Source organism: Neofelis nebulosa, chromosome 7, assembly GCF_028018385.1.
Source record: "Neofelis nebulosa isolate mNeoNeb1 chromosome 7, mNeoNeb1.pri, whole genome shotgun sequence".
In the NCBI taxonomy this organism is placed as follows: Eukaryota; Metazoa; Chordata; class Mammalia; order Carnivora; family Felidae; genus Neofelis; species Neofelis nebulosa.
The window spans coordinates 73,495,876-73,515,377 of record NC_080788.1 but is presented as its reverse complement, the minus strand read 5'-3'; the positions used below and the strand labels follow the sequence as shown (position 1 = coordinate 73,515,377).

Sequence of the window (19,502 nt, the reverse complement as noted above, 5' to 3'; positions counted from 1 at the left end):
AAATAAAATGAAAACATAAAAAAAAAAATTAAAAAAAAAGAATGACCTAAAATAGGTTCACTGGTTCTGTGTAACATAGATTGGAAATCTAGATATCATGATGTCTAATTTATTATAAAATATCTCAGTGTTATAAAATATCTCGGATATTATATATGTGCTAGAAGTTAAGCTTCAAATCCATGTTGAGACTCTATATTGCATTGATTAAGAGCCTATGCTGTACATTTGCCCTAGTTGAGAATATATGTGGCACAGCTTGTCAGCTAACATTATAACCAAGTACAGTAAAAACTTGGATTGCAAGTCACTTGTTCTGTGCATGTTCTGCAAGACGAGCAAACATTTCTAATAAAGTTTTAACTTTATAAGTAAATGATGTCTTGCAATATGAGTAGTATGTGACACCAAACGTCACATGATCACAACTGAGCCAATGGTTCTCTCTCTCGCTCGCTCTCGCTCTCTCTCTCGCCGCAGGATTCTGGGTCATCATCTCCCATGCTCGGATGCTCGGTCTCAGGCTGTGATGTTTGGCAGAAATCAGTGATTTTTCAGAAGGTTGGAAGGTGCCCACAACTGGCACTAGTGTATTTTTTTTGTTGTTGTTACTTCAAAGCACCTATGGGCAGTAGGAAAAGTAGCACTTTTCCATACAAGAGTGAGCTTAGGAATGCTGCACTTCATTCTAGGTCAGGCTGCCTGCAGATAGAGACCCTTTCCTCTGCTGCCTCATTGCTAGTTACATCAAACACAGTATATGACAAGAGTTTAATAATTAGTACTGTGGTCGCCATCCGTGCGATGGTATATAATGACCCCCATGCAGAAAAAGGTTGAAAAGAAAGGCAGTAAGAAGAAGGAGATGATTACACTGGAAGTTAAGAAGGAAATCACCAAGAAGTATAAATGAGGTATGCAAGTGGCCAAAATTGCAAGATTTTATAAGAAGTCTTCTTTTTGCATCTCATGTGGAGGAGAAGGAGAAAAAGGTGGAGGAATCCCTCACTTCAAATGAGATTAGGGAGATGTGTAAAAAGTTGGAAACAGTGCAAAATTTTGTAGAAAATCGCCACCTGAATAAGACTGTTGCAGTGCGAGCAGTCAGTCTGTTTAACGACGATGCAATGTCACATTTCTGTGACGTCCTCAAAAGGAGACAAAAGCAAGTGTCGTTGGATAGGTTCCTTGATAAATTTGCAAGAAAAGAAAAAGATTCCATTGAGCCAATAGATAGCAGTGATTCCGTTACTGATAGTGCAAGTCATCTTACACACTAACCCTCCTCTCTCTGGTCTCCCTCACACCAGCCACGAAGGTTTTCAAAGGTAAGTGCTGGTTAATTTGTTTATTTTTCTTTAAATTTTGTATTTTCTTTATTATTTTGTATTATATTACAGTATTGTGTTCATTTTTATAAGAATATTTTTGGGTTGTGGAACAAATCATCTGAGTTTCCATTATTTCTTATGGGGAAATTTGCTTTGATATACAAGTGTTTTGGATTACAAGCATGTTTCCAGAATGAATTATCCTCACAAACCAAGGTTTTACTATACTTCAGCTTTCCACATGTAGATCAACACCTGAGGCAATGTTAGCTAGAAATGATTTGTTTAAATAAAAAAGGCTCTTGCCTTTTTCACTTCAGAACTCTGGCACTTTATGATGTACTCTGAGTGAGAGCGGAGTAGGGAATGAGTGGGAGGCGTCCCTCCTGGAGAAATTCATCAGAAGACTTCCATCTGGAACAAAGTCTATCTGAATGTGGCACAGCATTGCTGTTGAAGCAACGATTCAGACGGCAAGCACTCCCCAGAGCCCAGCCTGTTCTGCAGTATTTGCCCTCACAGAAAAACATACTTCCCTGAAGATTCTCTCTTGGGTTCTTGAGTCATGAAAAGTCCCAAGGTTTGTGTTCAGCTCCCCCTGCGGACCCAGGCACCGTGTCGCTCACAGAGCAGAAGTACTTGGCTGCATCACTACCAAGGGCTGGGGATTTCCTCAGGTGGAAAGAGGTTTCACTCTTCTTAAACTCAGCCTCGAAACCGTTGAGGCCTTTAACCAGGGTGTCCCCTGATATGTACTTGAGGAGAAGCTGGAGTCCTTGGTTGGGGTACTGCACGTACCAGAAGACATAAGTCGTTGCACTAGAGGAATAGTTGCACTTCAGCTCCAGACGGGCTCCTTCAGAGACCAACACCTGGGCATCAGGCTGAGTCACTGACTGGGCTCCCGTTCCTCCTGAAACATCAATGCTGAGTCAGTGACACCAGGACAGACCTACCTATTAAGAGAAGGTGTCTTCATTCTGCATCCCGTCACTTTTGTGCAAAGAAGGAAAGGGAATGTTACTCACTTGGGGCAAAAATCACATCAAGCCCTGAGATGGGCAGGAGGAGCATGGCTGAGCAGTGGAGACACTGTGGGCTTTCAGAGCAAGAGGAGTGGGGAGGTTGGGCCGTACAGGTCCCTTGCTTTGACAAGTTTCAAAAACTGTTAGAAGGAGTCTTCCTCCCTTTTTTTTCCCCTAGCCTCTTGTCACAGTCTCCTCTTTGCACAGACATCAGTGAGGGTCCATCGGCCAGCTGCAGGGAGGAGGGGCTGAGTAGCTGGTGAGGACCTACAACCACAAGTGCCTCATTTGTGTGACGTCACCCACTGCCTCCAGGGGCAGGACCAAAAGTCCGAGAGAGCTAGCTGTCTTCTGTTCTCATCTCAGAGACATGACCACCAAAACTTCAAAAGAAAACGTTTCTTCCTCCCTGAATCTGTGATGATGTCACCTTCTGAGGTACATGGTGTTAATCTTAAGGGAGAAATGGGAGCTTTGTTAAAATAGAAGAGTCATTTCCTTCACTGAGAAATTAGTCACAGAAGACAATATTTTAGACTTTGGAATACAATCAAGAGACTTTACGTTACTTTTTAAAGCCATTCATTAGGCGGAAAGACTAAAATCAATTGTGTCAGCTGAGCTGAGCTTCATATGGCCTCGTGCTGCTGGCTGTGAGCATCAGAGTGGGGGAAAGAGATGATTCCTTTATTTGGTACTGAAAGGAAAAAAAAAATTAGACCAGAGACTTATAGGTAAAATCATCCTGGAACCGGTGGCATTATCTAATCAAGGCCAACTAGTAAAGGCGATAATTTTCTTTGTCAAGGAGAAAGTCTGAAGAAGACTCCTTGGTGAATACGTTTGATATTTGTTTAGGCTATAAGAAAATAGCTAGGGCACCACATTATTTAAGTGGAGAAAGTGAGAGTTCTGTTCCAATTGTCAATGGTCAGAATAGACTGACATAGTATGCCAAATTAAGGCTACCTCACCCTGGAAAGAACATTAACAAAGGAGCATTTGCAGAGAAGTGAGCAGAATTATAAATGTAAGGAAAATATGACATATAAGTAAGTGATTCTGGAAGGAATTAAAGAGAGAGGGGAAAAAGTGAATCCATTTCAACTCAATAAAGCTGGAAGGAGTGCAGCCAGCAGACTGGAAACAAGAGGAACGTCCTGCATGGAAGGAGCGTATAGAAGCCATGGAAGTAAAGTGTCAGGAACACTCGCCATAGCAAAGCAACACAGTCCCACACAGCTGGGACAGGACCTATCAAACAGGGGAAGTGTGTTCTATGCTCTAATAGTAAAACGAAACTCTGAAAGGAGAAGACTTCCCTACTCAACTTATTTTAGACCACTGAAACTTTAAAACTGAAGAAACTAGGGAGACACATCTCAGGTGAAATGAGAATCTGGTCAACAGAGCCCTTTTCAGAATGTCAGAAGGACAACTCACTCCTTTCTGAATACTCTGTTGACCTGCACCAGCCTGAAATCAGAAGCCTCTGTCTTCTGATTTACTTCTTGACCCTGCCTATAGATTTCTTTCACACATGAGACCAAATCACATTGAAATTTTAAATGTGGCTAGGGTGTGCTTCTGATTCGAAATATCTGATAACTGTATATACTCTCCTCCCTTCTCCCCCAAATTGCCACTGAAATGAATTTAGAAACAAACAGGATGAACTTAGATCCATAATGGGAAAATAAGAAAAAGACAAAAGCTGTCAATAATCCCATAAGAGGGAAAATAGATGTAATCACAGTGATGAGGGAGGCAGACAGGAGAAAAGAACACCCCAGAATGAACCATGAGAAGATGTCAGCAGAAATGTGAGTGAAGGAAATTTACTTCTGGGGCGCCTGGGTGGCTCAGTCGATTAAGTGTCCGACTTGGGCTCAGGTCATGATCTCGCGGTTCATGAGTTCGAGCCCCGCATCAGGCTCTGTGCTGATAGCTCAGAGCCTGGAGCCTGCTTCGGATTCTGTGTCTCCCTCTATCTTCCCCTCCTCCTCTCTCTCTCTCTGTGCCTCTCAAAAATAAATAAACATTAAAAAAAATTTTTTTTTGAAAAGGAAATTTACTTCTTAGGACCCTGAAGATGCTCTGAGCTGAAAAAGAGCATGATGGGGGCAGGAGGGACAGAACACAGGGGACAAAGTTAATGTCCCCTGAAGGTCACTGAAAGTCAATGTGTGGATTAGCTATGTTCGTCTCCCTCTATATGCTCTATCCAGCTACTGCGTTTACATGTGAGAAGCATAGTAATATACACATACATAATAATTATATATTATATGTAGTAATAATCATATATATTATGATTAGTAATATATCTAGTAATATATATTACTATGTTTCTGACACATAAATATATATATATATAATATATAACATATTATATATATAATCTCATTTAATCCTGAAATATGTATGGTAGAAATATATGTAATATGGGCCTAAGATCAAATGGCCCATTGATAGCATAAAAGATACTCAAACTGACACCACAGAGCAAGTTCTTTCCAGGGCACCATGACATCAGAAGGCACGTGATACAGGCGAAACTAGAATTCGAATATCTTGATTCCAACACAACTTCCTGCCCTTTCTCAGTGCTCTTCAAATCTGTCTTCCATGACTCAGAAATATTTGTGATGAGTCTTCAGTCCAAAGATTGAGAAGTTGAAACAAATTCTGACTCTGTTGCATCCTCTTAGCCAGTGAGTATGTGAACAGCAATCTTAACTGGCCATTTCTGGGTCTTCCCACCTTTTGGACTACATAAACAATGCCCTGTCTAAAAGATCACATCTTCAGCTTTATGATAAATGTGACTTTTACACTTTTCCCCTGTAATTGTAACATCTGTCACAAAGCCTTATTTCTATCAGGCCACAGATTTTTTTTTTTTTAATTTTTTTTTCAACGTTTTTTATTTATTTTTGGGACAGAGAGAGACAGAGCATGAACGGGGGAGGGGCAGAGAGAGAGAGGGAGACACAGAATCGGAAACAGGCTCCAGGCTCCGAGCCATCAGCCCAGAGCCTGACGCGGGGCTCGAACTCACAGACCGCGAGATCGTGACCTGGCTGAAGTCGGACGCTTAACCGACTGCGCCACCCAGGCGCCCCCAGGCCACAGATTTTTTCCTGGACTTGGACATAAGTTGTAGGACAATTCCAAAGTGCCAAGGAGTCAGGGGAGGGAGGTCTTCATATGATTTTTGGTGTTATCAACTTTCCTCCCAACATGTTCTAAGACATCTTCAATACCATATTATTTGTTTTTTTAATGTTTATTTTATTTTTGAGAGGAGGGGGAAGGAACAGACAGAGAAGGAGACACAGAATCCGAAGCAGGCTCCAGGCTCTGAGCTGTCAGTACAGAGCCCGATGCGGGGCTCGAACTCATGAACCGCGAGATCATGACCTGAGCCCAAGTCAGACACTTAATCAACTGAGCCACCCAGGCGTCCCCTGGATTTTGATAATTAATCCATGCAGGCCTTTAATCACCATAACAAAACTCCTCAGTGTCTAGAATCCTTTTAGGTACTTGCTCAGAGATCCTTCTCATGAAATCTGAAGCCATTCTGGGCTTCCTTGTCCTGCCTGTGTGTCTGGGACATTCTATGGTTATGGCTAATGCTCTTAATTCCCATTTGCATCTAGACAGCAAACAGAATTTCTTTACCCTGCAGCCTAGGCTCTACATCAGGCATTGCTGGGGCCCCAGCGGGTTTGGGTACAGACAGCAGGTGCCAGGGGAGCACTGTGTGCTCACTGCACAGAGGTAGGTAGCTGAGTCGCTGAGCTGGGAATCTCTGATGAACAGGGAGAGATATCGGCTTGCTTTATTGAGCAGCCCTGTAAATCTTCCTTCTTCTTTTTCACCATTGGAGTACATGTGCATCAGAAACTCGGGGCCCTTCCCAGAATACTGTCTGTACCACACGAAGTACTGGGAAGCACTGTCACTGTAACTGCAGTTGAGAAAGGCAGTGAGTCCCTCCAGAACAGTCAGAGGTACAGGACTCTGCTTCACTTCATTCTGGTGACTTCTCCTCATCCCTGTGCAAAAAGACAGCAGTCAGTCAAAGAAGATCCATTGGGTAGTGGATGCTTAGTCTTCAGAATTTAAATGATTTTTCACAGGGCCTCCACCTCTACCCTCCCTGAATACAGGCCCAGAATACATGATAACTCCAAATATTGTACTTTATATTCCCATAGAGATGCCCAAAACTCACAGGTTAACTGAAGCCACAGGATCACTAGGAAAACTCTTGAGCCCTCCATTATTCTTTCTTCCCCTGGTTCACTGAGGACTCAAATTTTAAGCCCTAAAAAAAAAATGAGTCTAACTCAGACATTTCTAGTTGTTCTGCTTTAGGAATCATAGAAGAAATTCATTCTACCAATTGGAAGAAAAGAGTCTTTTTCACCGCCCCTGCTACACCACCAAGCCCCACCTCTTGTCTCCTTCTGTCTGTCTCTCTCTCTCTCTCTCATACACACACACATATACACACACACACACACACACACACACACACACACACACGAAAACTTGAGAGCTTTCCTCAGTCCCTGAGAAAACACTGCCATCTTGTGGACTCATGATAGTGATCCAAAAGATGTCCAAAATATAGACCCTTGTTCTATGAACTGGTAACCATAAAAATCTGCCACTGTAATAAAGTTAAAAATTTAAGAATCATATGGCCCAAGTCAGCGTGCATGGGGAGAGGGAGATGTGTATGTGTACGTGTTTTACATCAAATGGCAACACTTGTCTGAGCAAAGGCACTTACAGAAAACAACCACCTTCCTGAACTGAAAAAGCAGTCACAGAGTATTCTGTTTTAGAAGTCAGGTGAGGTTCTTGTGGATTCAAGGAGCGTTTCAAATGGTGTAGCTCTTCTCCACATCAGGCCAGACACTGCCTATCTCATTCCCTCACCTCCAATTTTGAAAGAAATTGATTCTAACTCAAAAGAATCCTTTCGAGGCCGAACAGCCTAAAATCTGACCAAATAAACACGTTTTCAGCTCAAAACTGGGGCAATATTTTTTAACAAGGCCGAGGGCTAGAGAAACTAGGGATTCTTCATGCCGTTTTTGCACCAGTGCACGTGTGTGTCAAAACAGTGCTTATTTAGGCTATCACCACTACTGCTACAACAACGAAAGGGATGGGGCCGCCTTCAGTATCTAGACTGTGAATAACATCTAGTGTGTACCTACCCTTTTGTCTAATTTCTCTTATTCCCTTTTCTTGCAGAAAGCCCCAGGATCTAGGGATTAATCTCCACAAGTTATGGATCTGCTCTTGCTCTCTCTGTCTCTCCATCCTACCCTCGCCAGCAAAACCACATTTATCAGAGGGCAGGCTATGCCAGAAGCTTAATTGGGGCTATAGAGAAACGAGCACAGACAACAGCTGTCCCTTCTGCCTCGTATCCTTGCAGAAGCTGGTGGCTAGGGGTCCGCAGTGCAGGGGCCCTTTTCCGTTCAAGAGCCATGTAATCAATATCCAGCCAAGAGGCACCGGTCAGTCCCTTCCCATTCCCACTGCCAACTGTGTAGGAAACAGAGAGAGAAGGACGATGCTAATATTAAAAACCCTTTTGGGGCACCTGCGTGGCTTAGTCGGTTAAGCGTCTGACTCTTGGTTTGGGGTCAGGTCATAAGTTCACAGTTTTGTGAGTCTGATCCCCGCATTTCTCTCTCTCCTTCTCCCTCTGCCCCTCCCCCACTCGCACTGTCCCTGTCTCTCTCAAAATAAATAAACTTTATAAAGAATAGAATAAAATCCCTTTCTCTAAGAGCACATTACATTCAACAGAAACCACACAGCCATTTCTCAGTAAAGGTAAAACCCAAAGGGGAGGGCGCCTGAGTGACTTAGTCAATTAAGCGTCCAACTCTTGATTTCAGCTCAGGTCATGATCTCATGGTTCGTGGGTTTGAACCCCACATCGAGCTCCATGCTGACAGTGCTGAGCCTGCTTAGGATTCTCTCTTTGCTTTGCTCTCTGCCATTCTGCTGCTCTCTCTCTTTCTCTCAAAATAAATAAACATTAAAAAAAATGTGACAGCAGCATAAAATGGCAAGCACCAGTCTTAGGAAATTTATGAACACCAAATTTAAAGCCTCAAAAAATAGAACGTAGGCCTAAGGTACAGTCTTTATAAGAAGGACCCTGCCCTGGGGCACCTGGGTGGCTTGGTTGGTTAAGCGCCGACTTCATCACAGGTCATGATCTCTCAGCCCGTGAGTTCAAGCATCAGGTTCTGTACTAACAGCTCAGAGCCTGGAGCCTGCTTTGGATTCTGTGTGTCTCTCTCTCTCCCACTTGCATTCTGTCTCTCTCTCTCAAAAATAAATAACAAAACATAAAAAAAAAAAAAAAGGAAAGACCCTGCCTTTTTTAAAGATTTGTAACAAAAATTAATATAACTGGTTAACAGACCTAATATTGTGGTGGATACAAAGTCATGTCAGTGCTGGCGAAATGACAGAATCCATACAGCCGCAGTGCTGTCCTGTCTGCAAAGCTTCCGTGCCTAATGATGTCTAAAGAAAAATGGAACTCCTTCAGATGATTGAAGGACAATGTTAAGGTGATCAATCAAAAAGAAAATCCACAGTCCCTTCCCTCATTTGATTTAAGTAGTCTTCATTTTTTACAGCAGTACATTTTTTAGATATGTCTTGTGAACCTAAAGTACTGCAAAGCAGGCTCCCATTCAAAGGAAATTTATCTCCTGATATTGCAGATGCTAGTAATTTTGTGTCCATTTGAAATATATGAGCTCTACTATTAAAAACAACAATAAAGGAGATATTTATATATGTGGAAACACACACATCTTTACCCATTGTGTTCTCATTAGCATAACTGTGCTGTTGATGCATTTGATTTTTAAATCATATAGGAAACAAGAGGAGATACAAACAAAAAATACTGGCTTTATATTTGTTTGTGTAGTTGCCTTTACCCGGGTTCATTATTTTTTTTGGGGGGGGGGGGTATGGCTCCAAGTTACTGTCTAGTGCCATTTCATTTCAGACTGAAGGACTCCCTTTAGAATTTCTTGTAGGGTATTGGGGTGCCTGGGTGCTCAGTCAGTTGAGCATCTGACTTTGGCTCAGGTCATGATCTCTTGGTTTGTGAGTTCGAGCCCCGTGTCGGACTCTGTGCTGACAGCTCAGAGCCTGGAGCCTGCTTCAGATTCTGTGTCTCCTCCTCTCTGTCCCTCCCATGCTCATGCTCTAGAGTCTCTCTCTGTCTCTCAATAATAAATAAATGTAAAAAAATTAAAAAAAAAAAAAAGAATTTCTTGTAGGGCAGACCAGCAAGTGATGAACACCTCAGCTTTTGTTCATCTGGGGACGTCTTAATTTCTCCTTTATTTTTGAAAGGTAGTTTTTTGCCCTGTGTAAAATTGTGGGGTGACAGGTTTTTCTTTCAGCACTTTATTTTTTTTAACTATTTATTTTTAGTGTTTATTTATTTATTTTAAGAGAGAGAGAGGGAGAGCACAAACAGCAGAGGGGCAGAGAGAGAGGGGAGAGACAGAATCCCAAGCAGGCTCTGTGCTTTCAGCACAAAGCCAGATGCAGGGTTTGAATTCACAAACTGTGAGATGATGACCTGAGCCAAAATCAAGAGTCAGAGGCTTAACTGACTGAGTCACTCAGGTGAGGCAACAGCACTTTGAATATATCATCCGACTGCCTTCTGGCTTCCATTGTTTCTACAAGAACTTGAATGTTAATCTGATTAGGATCATTTGCATGTAATTGATCCCTTCTCTCTTACAGCTTTCAAGTTTCTCAATTTGCCTTTGTCTTTCAATAGTTTAATTAGTATGTGTTTCAATGTGGATTTTTTTTTTTTTTACCTTTATCCTACTTGGTGTTTATTGAGATTCTTAGAAGTATAGATTCAGTTCCATCAGATTTGAAAAGTTTTTGGTCATTTTTTCTTTAAATATTCTTCCTGCCCCTTTCTCTCTCTTCCCTCTGAGACTTCTATTATACTTATGTTGGTACATTTTACAATGTCTCATGGTCTCTCGGGCTCTGTTCATTTTTCTTTATTCTTTTTTCTTTTTGCTCTCAGACAGGGTAATTTCATTTGACCTGTCTTTAAATTTGTGGATTCTTTCTTTTACCTGCTCAAATCTGATTTAAATTCTTCTAGTGATTTTTTTCCCCCTTAAAGAATTTCCTCTGTGTAATGACTTCTCTGCCCTGAGGGAGTGCTGAATTGTACAATATACAGGCAAGCCTTTGCAACAGTTCTTTAGGGAGCCACCTGACAGGACAAAGCAGCTAAGCACTATTCTTTGATAACAAGGTCTGCTCTGCTCCCTCCACCACCAGGAACCCACACTGGGAATGCAGGCTGCCATCTAAAGACTGTCATGGAGCCAGTGATGAGAAGTTGGAGCAAGGATGAGTTCAGATGACACAGAGCTCTCTTATCAAGTTTGAGTTACCTTTTTCTTAAGCGTTGGCTTGGTTGCTATGTAACTTTCTGTGGTGTTTAGCTGGAGTAGACTGGTTATTATCTTAAGTATTTCTCTCTTTCTAGATTGTTCTCTTCCTGGTCCTTTGAGTAGAGAGAGAAGGCTTTTCTTGGACTTTTTAGTCTCCATCTATTGGCATTTCCAGGTTCTTGGCTTCTCCAGAACGCAAAGGTCAGTATGTCAGTCTAAATTCCCCTGCATAGACCATAAAGAATATTGTACTACATCCTAGTTGTCTATATCCTGGGACTTATTCACAGTTGACTAAATCTGGGATCCTAGGAGGCATGATTGAGGTTAATGCTGCAAATTAGTGTCATCCTGCTGCTTAGAGTTCTGCTAATAGCAGCTTTAATTAACTGCTATTTAAAACTAATTGAATGGATTTAGTCAGATAAATAAGGATGGCTGATGGACTGGCATAATCATGAGAAACATTTCTAGAAATACACAGCATAGGGCCTTGGAGTGGTGACTGTTGAAAGACAATCCACTGAGTCTTTCATACTTCTCCATATCTTGCTGGGTGTGCCAGTAACGTAAGGCTGTGACCACTCAACGTGACTCATTTTTTAGGACTGTGCTTGGCACAACAACCTTGAGTAATGAGGTCATGTTTTCTCTGAGACAAAGAAAAAGCTTGCTTGCTGCTTGCTAAAAAAGCAGTAAATTCCCCAACCTTGGTGTTCCTTAGCTATGACACAAACCCACTACATGCATAGCATCCTTGTGCACCCAGTATCTCACCCTGTGAGAATTAAGGGCAAAGGCAACTTAAGCAAATATGCAAATGTTCTTGCTTGGCACAGATAAAGTTCTTTGTCTCTGACCTAGGAGTCCCATGTCTTCAATGACAGCATCAAAGAAACAGTAAGCTTATTAGCTTGTAGGAAGGGTAAGATCCAAGTCCTGACAAACCCCCTCTCCCACATTTACAAATACTATAGTAAAGCCTTGAATTCCTTTGGTAAAGATAAGTTTCCCCAAACTAGTCTAGAAAGGAACTTTTTTGAAGGATGTGTTGTGTAGCCCCATATGGGACTTATTATCACTTCTGATAAAATGTTAGAGCAATTTTCTGATATACTTTAATGAAATAAAAACTCCTTCTGGGAAATTAGTGTTACACACTCAAATGATTATTAATAATATGAGGAACCTAATAGCCAGTACACAGACAGTCAGAAGTAGAATAACTATGAACCAGTCCTCTGCCCATACTAATGATCTTTAATCAGACTTTTTAAAACATCTAGTCTCCTACGAAATGTCTCTAACAAACCTAATTATTTGAATTTGTTTCCTGAGGAGATTTTCTCTTGCAGTAATTTGAAATAAAACTTTGATATGTGCTCATGTTTATTTGAATTGAAGTTACTCTTCTACTTTCCAAAGCCTTTTGTATATATCTTTTAGATATTTCACTGTGGGGTTATTAGCCTTCAGGTTGACCCAGCTCATCTAGATTATACCTGATAAAATAAGGTAAGTTGAGTGGAGACAAGCTGAGACCTTGAGTAGACATAATTAGTTGACAGTCCCCACTGAGCAAAGAAAGGCCAGGATCTGGGGATAAGGGCCAGAGAGAACTAAACTGTATCACATAACCAAGCAAAAAGAATATGCACAAAGTTGAGAATTGCTAGGGGAAGGATGAGAAGGAAAAAGGGAGAGAGAGAGAAGGGCCAAAACATTCATTCATTCATTCATTCATTCATTCAGTAGAACGATAAAGCAGTGACTTCCCTGAGTTTTCTTTTGCCTCATACAACTGATTACTATGGGTCAGTCACTGTTCTGTGCGCCAAGGACAAAGCTATGAACAAATAATAATAATAATAATAATAATAATAATAATAATACCTCTGACCTCACAGAGCTTGTATTCTAATTGAAGGTAAAGGCAACAAACACATTGACACATAAGTCAACAATAATAACTGCATGCTGAGCTTACTACCACAAGGGAAATAACCAGGGTGTTGTAATAGAGTTAAAAGGAGGTCTGTGGGTGGCTGTACTAGTCAGAGAGACTAGCAGAAGTCAGAAGGCTTTTTCTACAGTAGTGGTATTTGAGCTGAAACCTGAAAGGTGAAAATGAGTCAAGCTTGCTGAGATTTGGTGAAGAGCATTTCTTGCTGAAGAGCATTTCAGATGAATGAAAGAGCAAGACCAAATGTGGGAAAGGACATGGCAAGTTCAGAAAACCAAGAGATCAGCGTTGTTGCAGCACAGAGAGCCAGGGAGAGAGTTAAGAGCTGAGAAGTTCATGCCAGACCTTGTATATCACAATCTGGAGTTTGTATTTTACTGTAGGAGCAATAGAAAACCACTGAAGCATTTCAGGCAGGTAGAGGCAGCTTACACTTTAAACAATCACTCGGGCTCCCAGTTACACTGGTGCTTCTCAAACTTCTCCGTGATGGAATCACCTGGAGATCTTGTTAAAATGCAGATTCAAATTCAGTCAGTCTAAGGTGGGGCCTGAGCTTCTGCACAAGTCCCAATACTGCTGGTTGACATTTTGAGCAGTGAAGATGTGGGAAATACAGTGCCTCAGGAGAAAAGAGACCAGTTGGAAGGTAGTTTGGACCAGAAGAGTATTTTTCAAACTCTGTATCACATGTCTTATTTTATAAAAGGATATTTACTCTTTTTTTTTTTTTTTCAACGTTTATTTATTTATTTTTGGGACAGAGAGAGACAGAGCATGAACGGGGGAGGGACAGAGAGAGAGGGAGACACAGAATCGGAAACAGGCTCCAGGCTCCGAGCCATCAGCCCAGAGCCTGACGCGGGGCTCGAACTCACGGACCGCGAGATCGTGACCTGGCTGAAGTCGGACGCTTAACCGACTGCGCCACCCAGGCGCCCCTAGGATATTTACTCTTATTCTGTGTAATGTACCCCAGTGTTTCCGAATCTTACTGTGTTTTTTTAATGACAAAATGTGTAAACCCACAGGTTGAAAGAAAATTAAAACACTGAAAATGCTCACTTAGTAAAATGGAAACTACTTTAAAATAATAATATCCATATCTGGTAAAATGTTGGAAAATCAGCAGCCTCATATGCTCCTGTTGAAGTCACAGCTTGGTAAAAAAAAAAAAAATTCTTCAGGGGAATCAGGCATTTGGTGTCATGTCTTTTCCCTTGTCCAAGCCATTCCATTTCCATTAAAGCTACAGATTTAATGATGTTCACAAAAACACTGTTTTGGGGCACCTGAGTGGCTCAGTCAGTTGAGCCACTTGATTTTGGCTCAGGTCATGATCCCTGGGTCGTGGGATGGAGCCCTGTGTCGAGCTCTATACTGAGCATGGAGCCTGCTTGAGATTCTCTCCCTCTGCCCCTCTCCCTCACTTGCGCTTCCTCTCTCTCTCTCTCTCTCTTAAAAAAAAAAAAATGCCTATTATACTGGATAGTTGGAAATAATACCAAAAGGTGATTACTTTATGGTGAAATAGGTGATGGGGATTAAGGAGTGTGCTTGTGATGAGCATAAGAGTGTCGTATGGAATTGTTGAATCACTATATTGTACACCTGAAACTAATAAAACACTGTATGTTAACTATACTGGAATTAAAAGTAAATTAAGTTAAATTTTTTTAAATGGAAGAGAAGTGATTAATTTGAAAAATACATCTATATAATGGAAACCTAGCAGTTACTTAAAATTATGTCCTCAATATACGTTTCTTGAGGGCACCTGGCTGGCTCAGTCAGTAGAGCATGCAACTCTTGATCTTGGGGTTGTAAGTTCAAGCCCCATGCTGGGTGTAGAGATTTTTTAAATATATATTTTTTTCCTGGTGGAAATACCTACAATATAACGTTGAGGAAAAGAAATATATTAATAGGTATCACGTACATTATAAGTCCCTTTTATAGAAAAATATGGCTGTATGTGTGCACACACAAAAACAATTGAAAAATAATAATAGTCATTAGTTCTACCTCATGATATTATGGGAGTGTTCTATTTTGGAGGGGGTGTTTCTATCTCCTAACCTAAAATTAACATGTATAAAAAAACTTAGCATATATAATAAGTAATAAATTTTTACATTTCATTTAAATTTAAAGCACTTAACTCATTCTTTCAAACTCTAGACCCTACTTTGCATCTTTAGTGGAAGAAGTAATTTATAAGGGGTCAGAATATCTGGGCTCTACCTCTAGCTTCCATTTTGCTATAAGTCATGCTTTGCGTAAGTCATGCAATGCCTATAGATCCTAATTCTTCCATGCATTAAATAAAGGGCATGGCTGAATCCGTATTTCCTAAAGTGTGATTGATACCAGAGGTATGTTAGGAAGTGCATTTTTAATTGTTACATATATCATGTTGCTTTAATCTGCAATAGAAAAAATACAACCAGCACATCAAATATAGTTTCACAGATGGTGTGAGTTAAAACAAGGATACTTTTTTTTACGTAGTTATTTTTAACATCTGTTTAATATGAAATTCAATTTAATATTAAATTATTAAATAAGGGTATAAATGGTACATAAATATAGAAACTGTCATGAAGATTATAAACAAAGGAGTAAAATGGAGCTAGTGAGGGTACAACTTGGTGAAAATTTGCGTCAAGGACCGACAGCCTAAGCCACAGAGGGGTCTGCCTTCCCCCAGTGAAGGGTGCAGCAGTGGAAGGGATTCTGTGGGTAAGCAGGTCTAGGATCAGTGTAATCTGCAGTGAGGAATGAGATTTCAAAAGCAACCAAAGGAAATTTAAGTCAATATAAATTCAAATTCATCACATAGGGGAGGTGGTATATTATCCTTCACTTCTGTTTGGAGGCAAAAATTATATAGAAGATTCTTTCTGTAAATAAAGAAAACACCTGGGGTGCCTGGGTGGCTCAGTCGGTTGAGCGTTTGACTTTGGCTCAGGTCATGGTCTCTCGGTCCATGGTTTTGAGCCCAGCATCAGGCTCTGTGCTGACAGCTCAGAGCCTGGAGCCTGCTTTGGATTCTGTGTCTCCTTCTCTCTCTGCACCTCCCCAGCTCTCACTTTGTCTCTCTGTCTCTCTCAAAAATAAATAAACATTAAAAAAAAAAAAAGGAGAAAAGGAAACACCTTCACTCCCACCCACACCTGTCAAGAAGCCCAGCTGCTGGGTTCGTGGGACAGGCTACAGGTGCTTGGGGAACACTCGGCTGCGAAACACAAAAGTAGATAGCCGCATTTCCAGAATGACAGGCTGGGATATGCAAAACTCTAGATAACTTCTCTTTTCCAAGCAGTTCTTTTTTTTTTTTCTTAATGTTTATTTATTTATGAAAGAGAGAGAGAACAAGCAGGGGAGGAGCAGAGAGAAGGGGACAGAGTATCTGAACAGCACAGATCTGAACAGCTGACAGCACAGAGCCTGACGCGGGGCTCAAACTCAGAAACCCTGAGATCATGACCTGAACAGAAGTCGTACACTTAACTGACTGAACCACCCAGGCGCCCCTCCAAGCAGTTCTTTAGAACTTTTGTCTGCATGCTCTTCCTGGCTTGATTGAATTAAAGTTGAAAACACAAACCCTTTCTCAGAATCCTGCTTGAAGCAATGGAAATGTACAATTTAAATGGTGTGTGCTCTCTCCTGGATACCCAGGAATGAAGGACTCTGTTCCTATTGTATGTGAGCTGTTCGACTCTGTTTAAATGGAAACACAGACAAAGATTTATTAATGGCTGATTATTTTTTGAAAGAATAGATTGTTTTTTCATAATTGCCCTAGGTGAGCAAGGTAGCTCTAAACCACCCTTCCATAACTTCCAGATTTATGGCAAAGATTACTAGGATCTGCTCTTTTTATTCATATCTCCAAAGCCCATCAACTCATAGTGCAGCTGCCAGAAGAAAATAACAAATGAAAATCTCACAGACTTCTCCATTTTCCTATTCATTGGACTCATGAGTGACTCTCAGTTTGGAGTCTGAGAGCTCTCAGACACTACCAAGCCAAACAACTTATCCAAGTACATATTTATTTTTTTTAAGTTTATGTATTTATTTTTGACAGAGAGAGAGGAGGGGAGGGGCAGAGAGAGAGAAGAGAGAGTGCAAGTAAGCTCTGCACTGTCAGCGTGGAGCCCAGTGCAGGGCTCAAACCCACAAACTGTGAGATCATGACTTGAGCCAAAACCAAGAGTTGGATGCTTAGCCAACTAGGGCGCCCAGTACCCCCCTCCCCCTCCACAAGTACATATTTATACTTCTGTTGTTACAGGAAGCTGAGGACTCCTCAGCCAACCAAAAATTAGATGCATTCCTTGTGCACATATTCACTCAGCTACTCCTGATCTGTGAAGAGATAACATGAAAGCACACCATGTCAAGACCAAGTGCTGATTAGTTGGAGAGCTACCCCTATTGTTTCTCCCCAGGTTGTTCTCTTTCCTTTTTTCTTTTATAAAATTCTTCAGCATCTGTCATGTACAAGTTACACACTGAATAACGAAAACCCATCCCTCCCCCAAGGAAGACCTAGAGAGGTTCTTTTCTCTCTTCTCAGTGCAAAAATCTACTAAATGAGCCCCTAGATAGGAATCTGGTTATGGACACTGTAGCTCCTTCTAATGATCTGGTATCTGAGCCCTGCTCCATAAAGCTTGTGTGGATCCATCTTATAAATTACATTAAAATACACTAGAAGCAAGAAATTGGTGGGGCACCTGGGTAGCTCAGTCAGTTAACAGTGCTACTCTCAGTTTTCGCTCAGGTCAAGTGGCGTATTCTTACCACTCAAAGAGATTGCCATTTTTAATGACTCATACGTCCTTCTTGTTTTTCTCAGTTAACATATGCTTTTCAAATAAAATAAATAGTTATCTCATCCAACACTCAAACCATATTTAAATTTCTGTAAGCGTCTCAAAAAAGATCATCACAGCTAATTTGGGCAATCTAAGACTACCCTATAGCATGTAGACATTTTGTCCCTTACGCTTCTTTTCTAGGATACTATTAGCTGAAGAGTCTGGGACAGCTGGCCTGTTGCCTCGGAGTGACTGTGCCTGCCAGCCTCATGCTGGCATAATAGTCTGAGCAGCGATGTTCTCCAAAGGAGCAGCCGTGGATGACAATAAATGAGTCTGTGCCGCATCTGGAAAGGTGCCTTGATGTGAAGCACAGATAAATTGGTAAAGCAGATCTCTCCCCACAGAATGCATCCTGAGAACTTGAATAGCCATTAAATGAGGAATAAAAATCTGTCAAGGGGAAGGAAGCTAGTCAAATACTGTGATCAGCCCCATCAACTTGTTGCTTTTCCACTTCGTTGACAGTAGGAACTGGTCGCTGGACCCCAGACAGAGCCAATTTCTCTCTTTAAGACAAAATCATCATTTACTTCAACAGAAGTAAGGCAACATGGCAGTCTTACCTTTGGGAATAGCCAGATGTGGCAGTTAACTTTATGTGTTGAATGAGGGTAACTTTGTGCTGTGTAGACATCCTGGCTTCAGCTCAAACTCAGTCATGTGTAAGAAAGAAGTACCAGCTCACTAGTGAAAGTATATACAACATAAAAAAAAGAAAACAAACAAACAAACAAACAAAACAATGCTAGTACGTCACCTGCTAAGCGTCCTCAACAACCTGCAGGTGCAGGTTTGTGTACTGGCTGCAAGTGCCTGGGGAACACAGTGCGCTCACCACACAGATGTAGACAGCTGAGTCGCTGAGCTGGGCGGCTGTGATGTGCAAGGAGCTGTGCTTGGAGGTTGCATCCAGAGTCCCTGTGTACCTGCCACTTGGGTTTTTGCTGTCATCGTAAGTCATGATTATCAGGAAAGCAGGACTTCTCCCGGTGCCCTGCTTGTACCATTTTAAATGGCTAAAGGGGCTCACTGTATAGTTGCAATGAAATGTGCAGTTCTCTCCCTCCTGGATGATCTGGGATGGAGGATGCTGTTCCACTTGGTTTTTGCCACTCACCCCTGTTCAGAAAACAAAGTGAGATTTAAGAAATAGATGGTCCATTCTCAATGCTTCCTAATTTGCATCCCTTCCTTCTCTCCATAATGAAGCCCAGGTAAAATATAAAATGGCCCCATTCTCCTCCCTTCTCCTACCGCAGTGCAATACACTGTTGCTGAAAATCCTAAGAAAATGTTCCCTGAACTTCCTGTGTCAACCTGGCTAAAACTCTGGATTAACTTACAACAAAAATGAAGCCACAAAACCACCAAGGAGGTCCTCAGATGCTTCTCCATCTTTCTTCTGCACAGGGCTGCTCCCAAAAGCTGGCTGTCTATTCAACATTTTTTAACGCTAAACAAAGGATTCTCAGGGGGTGTGATCAGCCAATCAGAGACCACATGCCCGTCCCAAACACAGTCATACCTACAGGCAGGGCCACTGAAAACACTGCCTCTTGGGACTGTAGCTACAGTTGCTTGAAAGCTCTGATTAACCTTCTTGCTAGCTTTTCTCCTCACCATTTGTAATATGGTATAGGATATAAGCCATGATATGCCTGTTTAAGCACAGTAGACTAGTACTGAATAGTAGTGATACCAGATGGAAGAGTTAAACCTCAGCTTTTTCATCTGAAAATACACTTAGGTGGCAATTTTGAAAGATTTAGAAGACATGGTGCAGG

At 41.4% G+C, this 19,502-nt stretch overlaps 3 gene segments (V, D, J or C); all 3 read right to left on the bottom strand.

The window, feature by feature from the left end:
- Positions 1–1,894: 1,894 nt before the first annotated feature.
- LOC131517950 (T cell receptor alpha variable 8-4-like) lies at positions 1,895–2,263 on the bottom strand (the record flags this gene model as incomplete). The annotated part of the segment is given in 1 exon segment: positions 1,895–2,263. A coding segment is annotated over 1 exon segment (369 nt), but the record flags the coding sequence as incomplete, so codon positions are not given.
- Positions 2,264–5,837: 3,574 nt separating this feature from the next.
- LOC131516916 (T cell receptor alpha variable 12-2-like) lies at positions 5,838–6,824 on the bottom strand. The segment is given in 2 exon segments: positions 5,838–6,420; positions 6,600–6,824. Coding segments are annotated over 2 exon segments (411 nt in total).
- Positions 6,825–17,536: 10,712 nt separating this feature from the next.
- LOC131516917 (T cell receptor alpha variable 10-like) lies at positions 17,537–19,243 on the bottom strand. The segment is given in 2 exon segments: positions 17,537–18,837; positions 19,062–19,243. Coding segments are annotated over 2 exon segments (411 nt in total).
- Between the last annotated feature and the right edge of the window lie 259 nt (positions 19,244–19,502).